Raw genomic sequence first — 13,488 nt, forward strand, 5'->3', positions numbered from 1 at the left:
GTGAGACAAACCCGACCCTTAACACCCGGCTCCATATTCTCTCAGACCCTCATGAACGCACAGGCGGGACGGTAGGGGATCAGAGAGATGCTCCCACTCGCCCGTCCCGTCCAGAGACACCAGCCTCCATGTGATCTCGGCTCGGCTTTGACGTCAGACGTGCTCCTGTTCGGTTGCTACGGCAACAGATTTCCCTATACCCCCTTCCTTTTCCCTCCCTCTCTCTCTCTCTGCTCTGGTAGGTCCACAATGGTACAGCCAGCATCCTGCAGCACAATGGTTGCAAGGTGGTAAGCGGTGGGGAGAGTGATTCAGCATCAGCAAACCTCGCTTCCTTCCACCTCTGCCTTTTTCTTTCCTCATCGTCTGTTTTTTTTGGGGGTCTTTCTCCCCCCCAAACACTTCGCCATCTTTATGAACGTTTAAATTAAGCCTTCAGCTATGGTCACCGCAATGTTTCCCGTCGGGATGTTTTGAAAAGGACTGTCACCGGACTGGGATCGTCATCAGCTGGCACGGAATGGTAAGGCCGGGTGGGTTTGTTTAATGTGGATGCGATGTTTGGACCCCAGCTGCCTGGAGGGTGGAGTGATTAATATTGATTGGAAGGTAAGGTTAATGAAGTCCACTAGCGATGCCTCGGTGGGAAAGGGACCAAATAAAATCAACACCATCTTGATAAATTCATCGCCACGGAACAACTGTGCGGGGATTTCATTATGGCGTTAGTCTTGACCCGACATAATGTTGTCCAAACACTCTCTGTCCCCATCCATACAAACATCATGAGCTTAATCATAAGTTTGTGCCTAAATGGACATCGATTGTACGCCACATTATAGGCTTTATCCAGGCTACTTCTCTTTGTTATGTAGGCTATTCTGACTTTAAAAGCTGCACCATTTAATCATGCGTTTGATTCTGTGAACCATTTCCACATAATCTGACTATTCTTGGGGTAAATAAACACACTTGACTGTTGTGAAGCACGTTATGCATTTTTGATTAGAGGTGCAGGAGTGGTGCAAATGGATGATGGGTGAGTGATGCTCTTCAAAACACAAGCCTTACATGGGCAACATACTGTAGGCCTACATGCAGAGTTGGTCCATCCTCCCCCTCAGAAGTCAGCTGCGCACCTTGTGCATTATGCAGACCATCACTACTTCACCAGGGATGTGGGACTAGTCTCAGATCCATCATAGGTCCTGCTTGAAAAGCAGAAAGCTGTGTTCTACTGCTTTTACAGTCTGAATTAGTGGTGATTTATTAATCTATTTCCTTAGTGGTGGTTTTGATACTTGTGCCCTAGTGCTTGTGGAGGCTTTGTCATTAACACTGAACTTGAAGCAATCATAATGCAGAGGGGATGGGATGTCTTTCACCCTAATGTGGACTACATTCTGTGCAAAACACATTGGATTAAAAGAGTTGAAGCTACAGATGAAGGTAATGTATTGAAATCTGCATTGTTTTGAGCACATGGATTATTGGAAAGACATTTTATTTGCCTATTATGCTGATAACACAGGTACAAGTGTACAGAGGTGTTAGGAATTCATCACATTAAGCTTTCAGGTATTTGTGAACACAAACAACTGGTTTTGTTATATTTACTAATTTTGCATTCTTCCACAAACTTGTTTGGTGCATGCCCACAGTCATGGACTAATTACTGGTGTTGCGCTGTGCTGTGGAGTCAGTGAAGGTTTAAAGGTGTCACAACAAACTCTCCATATTTAGGACACAAAAGAGAGTGATTTTAGTGCTGTGACCTTGGATGCTGAATTATTCAGGAGCAGGCTTCCATGCTTGTGAAAGTGCTGCAGGGAACACGCTTAACAATTAAACAAAGCTTGTTATGGATGTTTCTGCAGTGGCTGAAGAGAGGGACATCTCTCTTAATAGATAAATAGGTTCACCGTACATCTCTTCTTCATCATCATCATCAGCTTGTGGCAAATCGGTTGTCTTGAATAGTTCTTAAATATTTCTGCAGATTTGCAAAGTATAGCTTTAGTTCACAAAACAATCTGTTTCATTTTAGGCAGTAGCCACTGCAGGTCTACACAAATTATATTGATTTTTCAGTAGGCAGCTTGTTTATCCAATGGAACATGGTCAATGGACAAACAACAGCAGACAAATGTTATCTTGCAATAGATGATGCTTGAATTTTAATTCCATTTTGTTTATCAGACTTTGGGGCATCAGTATACTAATCCTTTGTTATGTAATAAAATAACACAAAGTATTAAGACGAGATAATGTTGGTTTTACAGGCATGATTAATCAGCAAAGTAAGAAAAAAAAAGATTTTAATTATTTTCAGTATAGCTGCCGATTATTTTCCTGGTTAATCAATCATTTGTTTGGTCTATAACATGTCATGAAATAGTGAGAAATTCTCATCCCAATTTACAAAAGTCCAACTTTACAACTTCAAATGTCTTGTTTTACAATCAACGGCCCAAAACCTAAATATATTCAGTTTGCAATGGTTTGAAACAGAACCAGTCCTCACAATTAAGAAGCTGAAAAAACAATGAATTGATTATTAGAATACTTGCCAATTAATGTTTGGATGATCGACTCATCGTTTCTGCTCTGAAAGGAACATAGAAATTGGATTTAATGAGAAAATGATAAGAACGAATGTTGGAAATTAAAAAGTGGATAAATACGATGGTCTGGATTTGAATGAATTTCGTTTTTCCAGTGCTTAGAAGACACAGAAACAGAAACATGATAGCAGCATGAACTCTCATGGAAATGTCAATGGAAAAGGCAAATAATGAAATACAAGTCCAGTTCAGGCGGAATATAAAATATTCAGGACTTTTTCCTAAACAAGTCCTGTTGACCATCGATTACCTAAAATGTCTTCATCAGTCTTTGGGAAGCCTTTCTGCCGGGGTTCTCATGATCATATGGAAGGTCAAAGTTGTCATTAAAAGAGGATGGATTACTGAGGAGCATCGGCACAGTCGATCATCACCAAATGAACCTAGATGAGTATTGCTCCTTACTGTGTATTACTGTGGTTTTAATAACCTATCCCTCCATGTAGCAATAGTAGCTCAAATAGTAACTATTCATTCAACTGTTGTGTCATGGTAACTAATCAAGGAGGGGAAGAAGAAGAGAGACAAATATCTTAAGTGCCTAGCATCACCTTTGTGAAGGTGTGCTACTAGTTTGTTCATAGTACATGACACAGAAGGAAGGAATAATAACATCTTAAACATGAACAGGAGTGTGTTTCTCTATCAATTAAACTCACTTTAATTCAAAGGGGCTTTATTGGCATGGGAAACAGATGTTTACTTTGCTAAAGCAAGTGTAAAATAAAAATGTAGTGATGATCACCGATGGCACCAACACAACATCACTAATGTAGTGTTCGGTTCATATAGTTATGACAACATTGATATGTTTACCAGAATAAATGGTGCTACAGTATTATATGTTATTTACCTACCTGATGTTGATCAAAATGTACTTCTTAATGTTTCTAGGATCATAACTGCTTACTATCATGCTGCTGCTTGCCATCACCAACTGTATTGGACATTTATTTTAATACAGTGACCATTTAGATCTGAACTGAAAGCTGAGTGTGGGAAACTCAGTCTTATTCTGTTAAAAATAATGTGTTTTTTTTTAACCCTATTCTTATAATAAAATGAAATTCTCACTGCATGAAAGTTGATTCCCCCAGGCTGCAGTATTGCTTACCACTACAGACAAACAGAGAAATGTGCCTGCAGAGGGAGATGCACAGTTACATAATTGGATTTGATCTGACAAATATGCAGCTTTTTATTTGCTTGTGCAGATAGCTGAGTGCAAGACTTTAAGCTGTGTGATTCAGTCCCAATCTCCTCGCAGCACATCTGTAAAGAGAATTAGGAGTCAGTAAAGGTCAGACATTGTAGCAACTCAGAGGCCATCTAAGGATTTGAGAGGAGTCAAATTATTTCCAGACTTAATACAATGTTGAAGACCTGGCTTATATCAACGCATTTTCTCTCAGTGCATTTGTATTAAAGACTGGTGTTATTGAACACTGCAAAAAGCTAAAGGCACAGCAGCAGATATTCATGAAATCCATAATCCAATTTGTTATTAAGATGCAAATATGAGTGATTAATTATGCTCAATTGTTAATATATCACGTAGAAGGTGTGGTAAAATGTTGTTGAAGATTGAGAATAGGCATACTTTTGCAGCAGTGGTCTATTTTAGAAAGCATTATCTGCTGTAACCATGGCATCAGAATAGCTCTGTGATCATGTCAAATGAAATATTTTTATCAGCGTATGTGTTATAGATGGTACTTAGGTGGCTGTTTTACAGAAGGCACAGTGGTTTTAACAGAGTGCTCAGGTCTTGCCCTCTCCCTCTACCGAATGTGTTTCAGGTTCTGTAAGAAAAGCTGTAAATCAGATGTGCTGATGCACCTGCCAAAGGTGTACATGTTGTTACCATGCGGCTTATCAGAAAATTGCAGTGTAAGCAGTTTTTTTCAGCTAACATATCTGTTGTTTACTTAAAGTGAATCAAGGGGACAGACGAGAGCAGAGGCAGAGAGGATACGCATGTTTCAGCTCTAAAAAACAAATCAATAGATGTCAGTGAACATTCAGATTTTCACAGTCTGTAGATGATCTTGGGAGTACTGTCTTGTTTTCCTGGCTGGGTCTGCAGTTTGAAGTGCTTCACTTCCCCTCCCCTGAGCCCAAATGGGAGGCTGTACTGCGTTTGGCTCGGGCTGCACAGTAAAGGCAAGACAAGGCTGCATACTGCAGGAGAGGCTGATGCTGCTAAACCAAGCACTCACAATGGAGCTGCGAGGGAGGGGGAGGGGAGATGGTTGCAGCGAAGCTGGGAGCCTGGGAGCAGGAATGGTGGGAGCGAGGGAGGGACAAAAGAGAGGAAGGAAGGGGAGAACGCGGGCTCTCATCAGTGTTGAGGATGGAGGGACGAATGAAGACATAGATGAATACGGAGAATGTGGTGCACATTCTGTGGCAATAACAAAATGTGTATTAGCCCGAAAACATGACAGAGGGAAGAATAATGGTGAGAGGAGAGGAAGCAAAGATGGATTCGACAGGAAACAATAACACTGGTGTGTAGTGGACATTTAGATATTTATCAGTAGTGCTCTTGTGCTATAGCAGTCAATCAACTTATTTGATGCAGACATAAAACATTGTCTAACTCAACTGAAATCCTGTGGCTATAAGGATTACAGTGACTGAAAAACACAACCCTGACACGTCTTCCTGTATGTACTATACTGTCTGCTGCGCTGAGTCAGAAGCAGCATACTGTAAGCACAGTGGGTGACAGTGGGTCTGTCAAAGCTCGAAGATGCACCATATTATTCTATCAAACACCTGCTTCTGTAACACTGTTGCCACACATGCACTTTGAGCAAGACAAGATATTCCTTTTTTTCTGCAATCCATGTAAAATGTTACGATTTTTGAGATATTTCACTGGCAATGTAAGCATTTTGTGCCAGATATCATAAATAGATTGGATAATGAACATTAGTATTACAGTTAAGTACCTTATCAATCCATATAACATGATGCCATAGTGATTCTGCTGATCACAGAACCACGACTTTGTTGGCTGGCATACCTGGCATAGTGCACTTTTTATATGGGTCGTTTGTATTTTATTTCAGGGTCTTTTGCTTATGACAGGTGAATTGTCCTCCAAACGTTTCACCATGTCAGACAAACAAACTGCAAACATTTTAATCATCACAGAAATATCACAGGTGTAAGTAACATAGGTGAGGTGTGCCAGTGAGCCATCATTTATGTCGTTAATTACACCTGCCACTGTCTCAATCATGCCTAAATGAAAAGCAGCAATTGTTACTGTATTGGATACACCTGTGTTTGACAAAATGTCCATTTAAATTCGAGCATGTTCACATTTACTTGATGAATTTCTTAACCTTTTGGCCTCTGATAATGCTGCGTTCACGTCATTGTTCACCATAATGACGAGCAGCATCAATTTCTCCTACTTGGCTTAAGGAAACCATCGCTGGGGGTTACATCTAAATAAAATCGAACAGTAACACTAAGAGAATAATTTCAGCAAATTTTATAGGAGCTATGCACTGTGTGTTTGTATCTTGTTTCACTTGTTAACGAACTGCTACAAAAGCGTAATACAACAGCAAAAGTGGCTCATTTAAGCTATTTATCAGACAGCATAAACTACAAGACATTTGGGACACTAGCGCATTAGGTCAGTTTAACTACATCTGATCACACCATCATTCAATTTTCTAATAGTAGTTGCTCTTATTCATGGTCCTCTAGCCGTCCAATCAGAGGCTGATATGCACTTTGGTTGCAAGGCATGTACTATAAACTAGCAGGTTAAACAGTAAATCAAACGTTTCCTACTGTAGATCATACGGGGATGAAAAGCTACTGCTGTACGGCCACCGAGTATGCGGAGATGCAGAGTGATGGTGTTGGTTTGCCTGAGGCATTGTTGTGCTCATGAGAGTGGATGTAACAGAATGCCCAGGATCCAAATACCAAGGACCAGCCACAACTGCAGAGCACGCACACATGCACGCACACACACCAGCACAATTCAGCATCAGCAAGGACTGCGCTGGAGATTAATGGTCTGCAGTGTCAGTAATATGCATTAGCCCATTCAAGATAATTAAACCTCCTCTCTGTGTTTGTCCTTGCCTTTGATTCATTCTTGAGTTTCTTGTTACAGAGCTGGCCTTTATTGTAATTGTGCAATACATTTGTGTCTGGATGTGTTAATGACAAGTACTGTGAGTTTTTGTGACTTTAATGTGCTGCAATTGTGTGTGCGTGTGTGCTGGACATGATACTACACATGTATATATTTCCAATGTTTCGTAAGATGTCCATCATCAAAAAATCTTTATCCCTAAGTACTAATGTCCGGTGATTGTGATTGCCAGTGGTGTGCAGTGTTGATCACCAATCTGATCACCATCAAATCAATCACAGATTACGTCTAATCACGACACAGTAATTACATGTTGGTGTGGGCCTGATGGGAGCGTACTCACTTGTCTCTACTGGCCCTGCGTTGACATTGCTTTCCCACAGGCTCCAAGTTGTCTCCTAAACTGGTTTGAATTTGTGACCACAGGCTAGTAACTTTAAAATACACTATCCTACATCAACAGTCCCGAAAAAGGATATGGCAGCACTACTAACATGCTGCTGGCTGCTACAAATTGGCAATTTTATACAATCTATACTACAAAGAGTCCAGAAGTCCTGTACATCCTGCCGAAACTCTGTTGCTGTCTTAACTCTGATGCAACACTAGGCAACACTCTTGAGCAAGCCTATACAGGAGGTAAAACTTTTAGAAAACTGTGGTTGACCCCCCTATCATGCCAAAGGTATCTAATATAGGTATCTTTAACTGATTCTCTCTTTTTTTCGAGGTAGATCAAGCCACCGTGTCATAATGAGCCACCATGTCATCTTTTCACTTGTTAAAAAAAACCTTTGAGTAGTGATGGATACCGAAACTCAATACTGTTTGAGTACCAACCAAATTGTGTCTGTGAAACCAAGTAGGTACCAAAGTACAGAGAGAACATTTGGCTCAAAACAATTATTGTAGTATCAGTTACAACTGGACATTGTATTCGATGTATTACAACACAGCTATAGTTTTTAATAGAGTTTCAAAACAAACAATGTGGTAGCACTGAGACTTGAAGTTAGCAAATTCTACTCCTTAGGGACTTTGAGCCCCACTATGGTTTTGTCAAAGCTTTCATAGTTGTAATTGTGTCATTAACTTACAGTTTTTTTCAATTGCTAAGATGCAATGGTCAAAACTGAAGCCACTTTTTCAAAACTCCTCACACAGTCTGCATTACCAACATGCATCCTGGCAGTTAATCTCACCTCCAAAAGTCACTCAAAACACCAAAACACTTCATATAAGCCTCAAAATCTAGCCTCAGAATTTAAAATCTACATGTTCAACCTCCACATCTTTTAGTTGCTTGTTCACATCATATGTAAAAGAAATTTGAGTCTTTTGTCTTTTGAGAAATTGCAAATTGCAAGTGCTTTGACACATTTATGCAAATTATTATGTACATTTGTCTGCTGTTTCCTACATTAGCAATTGCTTACTGTACGTCATGTTGATCACAATGTATTACAGTATACTGGTTCTTTATTGAGAAGTCTTACCCCGCAAAACATCTGGACATAAGTTCATTGCGAAAGTCACTACATGCAAAATGGTTGAACACGTCATAATCTGTATTTTCCTACATATGTCTATTAGACTTGTTTTGTAATTGTTTCAGTTGTGCTATGCAGTGCTGTAAAATAGTCTTGTTTTTTTTTTTCTGCATCACAATGACATGCTCTGTCAACAAATTGCAGTGCATACATTAAAAGTGTAACTGTGAATCCTGTCCAATCTCTTGCAATGTTTACTGTAACTCTGTAATGTTGAAACTGATCAATGCCATACAGAAAAAGTACAGCTTTGTGCATTTTCAATCATTGTCATCAAAAGTTAAGCCATAGTTTACCAATACAAATAGTTTTGCAAATGTACCAAAGCGACTGAGAAAAAATGGAAGAAACCTGTAACATATTTTCACTTTATTGACTATACTATAGTATATGTTACAAGAATGAATCAGAAATGCATTCAGTAATTTACTTGTGAAAAAAAGAAGTTCCTGACATTTCAGTGCTGTAATACACTTTTGAGATCCAGTGACCACAGTCTTTAATTGATGTACCATCCCCTTGAACCAATTCTACTAAAATATAAGGACATTTCTTGCTTTACATTCAGCTTGCAGTTTTACAGTAAAACCACATTCAAAACATTACACATATTTCTCTAAAACATAAAATGGATGTAAATGTTCTGCAGAGATTTTCTATATATATTTGTCCAGCTACAGCAAAAATGCAAAAATCTTGTTTTGAACGTGTTTTGAACAGTTTTGGAGACAGTGAGTTAGCATTTGAAAAATGTGCTGCATATATATAGTGTTTTGCAGGTGGTGAAGTAGTAATGGGAAAAGAGCAATGAAAAATGATTCACAGTTTGGTCCACATACACTTCTGTTTCGCTGACTGTGTGAAGAGTTTTGATAATGTGACTTCAGATTTGACCAATGCAGGTTAGCAATTGAAAAAAACTGTAAAGTTGACAGTTTCACAACAGTTTTATCCTTGGTGGATCCTCACCACTAAACACTAATTCACAATTCACAGTACAACACAGTCTCAGTCAGACAAGGCTCAGCTGAAATGCACGTCATTTTTGTTGAGGAAGTTAGTGTGAATTATGATTCACTATGATATTTATTGACATATTTTATATGTCGTAAACTCCTCACCTTCTTGGACTAACCTTTTAGAATAAGCTGAAGTACACATGGGAAATTCAAACTTCTTTTTTTATTTTTGCTTGTTTAACCTCTCAATCACCTGGAATTGGCCTGTACTGATGAGACATATTGTAGTCAGAATGATATATGGGCATTTTAAGGACTGCAAACAGAGCAGCATTTCAACTGTGACCACTATCAGCAGAATCTGGTCAGAGGCGTTGAACAAACAAGCACAGAATCTACTGTGTTTCACTTGCTATCAGCTTCATAGAGGGGACAAATAGCTGTAACGTGATTCAGTTTGTCATATTCATTGCGTCTTCATGATTAACTGTTCCTCATAATTACAAATGAATCAATTTGTTCTTTCCATGACATGACAGTCAGCTACTTCCTAAGTCATTATTATTAAGCTGTGTAAATGACAGCTGCAAGGTGAATTGTTAATAGTCTTTATCCAGTTAAGACACTGCATATTTTCTGGTCAAACAGATATTGGTTCGACTTCACAGCTGAGATGATCCATCAGGTTTTAGGGAATACAAAAGATGCAAGCCACTTGAAATGGGAAACGTATAAAAACAACGTTGTTTTGAGTTGAGTTTTGATACAAAAATCAACTCAAAAGAGATGTTGGATTTGTCTTTCAGTATTATATATGTAAATACAATGTATATGATTATATAAATCTGTTGAAACCATACAGTACATCCACCATATATTTGTTGGTGGTGGAGGCCTGTGCTAATCTGTTGATCCTGTTATCAAAATGCATCAGAAAGCAGCCATTTATTGAACAGCTCAGTTTCAATTTAGCAACATTATGACCTATTTCAACATTCATTTTGTTATTTTGCAGTAACATAACTTGATTTGTTATGAAATAAAGAGAAAACCATTATGTTTGTTGGTGGTAATGTATGAATGTAGCGCCAAGCATGCTGCGTAAGTTCGTCCACACAGCCTAATATCATCATATCCAGGTAGTGTTTGAATTATTATAGTGTATACTCCTGGAAGACAAACATTTTGGCCATGTGAGAGGTTTAATATCTTATGTACACACAACGCTAAAGATTAAAGCAACACAGATGTAACTAGCTAGGTGGCGGGGCTTATTCAGTGTTGACCTGGTAGATTAATAGCAAACATTGTGCTGGTGAGTTTAGCTTCCAGCATGTTAGTCCTGTCAAACATACAGCTGTGATATTAAATTAAAATAGCGGTGTGAGTGATTGCAATTAATGTATGGATTATGCACAAAAATCACATCTAACCTCTCTCTCCTGATAACCATACCTTTCCCTCACTCTGGTGGGTTTATTCCACCCTTCCCATTTACTGTTATAGCATTATAGTGAATCAGTCAGTCTTCAAATTGCTCCACATTTAAAGGCACAAATTGCTATTGCATACTGTCCATACAAACGCAGAACACCCAATGGTAAATTCAGAGAGTAGGAAAGCAGTACTGTGATACTGCATGGGTCTAAAGTAAAAGGTCAGCCTAAATAGGCCAAACCAGAAATCTCACGCCTTTGTGTCCCACATCTCTTTTTAATACTGTCCTACTCCCTTTGGATTTAGTAGAGACACTAAAGCCTTGACTGTTGGAGGGCTGGCTGAGCTAAGCGATACATTTGTGTTCTGAAAGTACTAGATTTACCTCCTGAGAGCAAATTGCAAAGCCAGATGCTGGCTGCTGTTCTGGACTTTGCGAAAGATGGCCATACCCAACTCTAGTTAGGCCAGCAAACAGTTTTCTGTTATTTTTAATGCCAACATAACAACACGTATCAATTTATTCAGAAGATCATTAGCACATTGGTAGCTTCATTACCAGGAAAACCCTTGAAGCCGGAGTCATTGTGGAGGATAGCTTCAGCCTGTCTAGCTCCTGCTTAATGTGGGAGCCCGTGTTGTTTAGTTTCCTTTCCTCTTTATTCCTCCCTTGCAATCTTTTTAATTGATCAGCCAACAAAAAGCTATAGAAATTGTGCAAATCTACATTTTAACCAAATTGACCCAGTTAGTTGCTCCTTCACAGTAAAAGCCTCCCAGCTTTTTTTTAAAGGAATAGGAATAGTTTGATATTTTTTAAAAAGCGTATTGGCTTTCATGCAGAGAATCAGATGAGAAAATGGATACCATTCTCGTGTCTGAATTTCAAGCTATAGCTGGCCACCGTTTTGTATTAATTCTCCTACCAGCACATCTAAACTCGCTAATCAACATGTTATATCTAGTTTGTTCAATCACGCAATCACTTTCTGGAGTCCCCACTGTGTCAGAGTGACGACATGACTCCTGGAAGTGACGACAAAACCATGACTTTTTTACTCTTTTTAATAAACAAAGTACAATGTGTTAATTAGTGAGCTTCAGAGGCATACCCTTTACCCTTGGACAGAGCCAAACTAGTTGTTTCCCCTCATTCCAGGCTTTATTCTAAGCTAAGCTAACCAGTTGCTAGTGGAATCTTTTAACAGACAGACAGACATGAGAGTGGTATTAATCTTTTCAGCTCACTCTTAGCAAGAAAGTGAAAGTGTGTTTCCCCAAATGTTAAACTATCCTTTTTAGGGGGGCTAATACAACCTGGGCTAAAAAAATAAAATAAAATAAAATGGAAAGTACTGAGATGTTGAAGTGATGTTATGATATTAACTTTAGTACGAGGGGGAGAAATATTAGCCAGGAAGTCATTAAACATCAAACATTTTCCCTCCTCGATAGCACCAGCTATTCAGGTCTTTTTTTCACTAGTATCTTGACACAGCCATGCTGTATTTTACTCTGATGAAGAATTGATATATTGGTCAATTCCTGTATATAGAGGAGTGTGTGGTGACAGTTTCTCTCACTTTTATTGAGAATGATGCTGTGGCTCAGGAGGTAGAGTGGGTTGCCCGTTAACAGCGGTTCGGTCCCCGGCTCCTCCAGGCTGCATGTCGAAGTATCCTTGGGCAAGATACTGAACCCCGAATTGCCCCTGTTCCGCCAGTGTATGAATGTTAGTTTCTGTTTGAGCACTTAGGCTCAGTGAATGAATGTGTGTGAATGGTGAATGCAGATGTAGTTTAAAAGTGCTTTGAGTGGTCGAAAAGACTAGAAAGGCGCTATACAAATACGGAGCATTTACATTTACGTAGAAAGGGGACAGCAGTGAATTTTCTGGGAGAATTTAATCCCACACCAGGAAAGGTCCAAGGGTCCAAACAGCTCTTCCATCACTGTAAACATGTCGAAGAATCCTTTACTCAGAAAGGCTGTGCAAGTGATTCTGATGTAGATTAATGTACCACTCTCTGTGTTCCCAGTAGAGTACAGTTTATATGTGAGGGTTCAGTTTATTTCACATCATATACATACAGTATATATATATATGAGAAACTGCAGCTTCCTTTTACTGATGTCCACACCACACTCACTCTCTGACCCTGGCTCTCTCTCTGTGTTTGTGTCTTGTAGGTATTTATGAGCAGACATTTCTTATATAACTGCAGCCAACCAATCCTGGATGTGAAAATAGCCTTTTGTCAGGTGTGTGTTCCTTACAGGTAAAAAAGGTACAGTATTCATTCACTTCCATTTCCCCTTCATTGCTCTATATGTTGTGGTGTTGTTGTGTTTCTGCGTGTAAAAAACTGTGATAACTCAAGACCTGTCTGAGTTTCCAAACACTAGCACAATTTACCTAAGAATAAAAATAAAAATTAGCATAATGTTGTTAGAATTTAAATTCAATATGGTTTCCATCTGCGATTAGGAGCTATAGTGAAAATATCCCGCAGAAAAGATTTTTCTTTTAGAAAGTAAAAAGAGTTTCTTGCCATGTGTTGATAATTAATTTCATGCAAAGCTAAAAATAATTCAGGCATACCTAATTTTCCACAAAGTTCACTATCTCAAGTGTTTATCTGACACTGAAATGACTTCCTAACTGATCCCCCATCTTCCCTTGAGTTGTGACTCCTGTGGGGCTATAATTTCATAAACTCTGCAGTCTATGTCACAGCACTGCTTGTGTGAGAACTGCTGGGTTTGCTAAAGGCTATTTCACTGTAGAT

At 39.0% G+C, this 13,488-nt stretch overlaps 1 protein-coding gene across 11 annotated transcripts in view; it reads left to right on the top strand.

Annotated features, from left to right (window-relative positions):
• Window positions 1-211: 211 nt before the first annotated feature.
• The window catches only part of mapk10 (mitogen-activated protein kinase 10), a 37,219-nt gene continuing 23,942 nt past the window's right edge, over window positions 212-13,488 (top strand). For 4 of the 11 annotated variants that reach the window (XM_038734573.1, XM_038734578.1, XM_038734579.1 and 1 more), the window contains exons 1-2: window positions 1,171-1,449; window positions 12,890-12,961. In XM_038734573.1, the coding sequence (XP_038590501.1) occupies window positions 1,375-1,449; window positions 12,890-12,961 (147 nt within the window). In that variant the 5' untranslated portion in view covers window positions 1,171-1,374. Of the gene's footprint in view, window positions 524-1,166; window positions 1,450-12,889; window positions 12,988-13,488 lie in introns of those variants that run through there. The other 7 variants (XM_038734577.1, XM_038734582.1, XM_038734584.1 and 4 more) reach the window with 7 other exon arrangements.

The sequence above is a fragment of the Micropterus salmoides genome, unplaced genomic scaffold, assembly GCF_014851395.1.
Source record: "Micropterus salmoides isolate LMB-PRFRI ecotype aquatic unplaced genomic scaffold, ASM1485139v1 Ms_hic_scaffold_20, whole genome shotgun sequence".
NCBI lineage: Eukaryota > Metazoa > Chordata > Actinopteri > Centrarchiformes > Centrarchidae > Micropterus > Micropterus salmoides.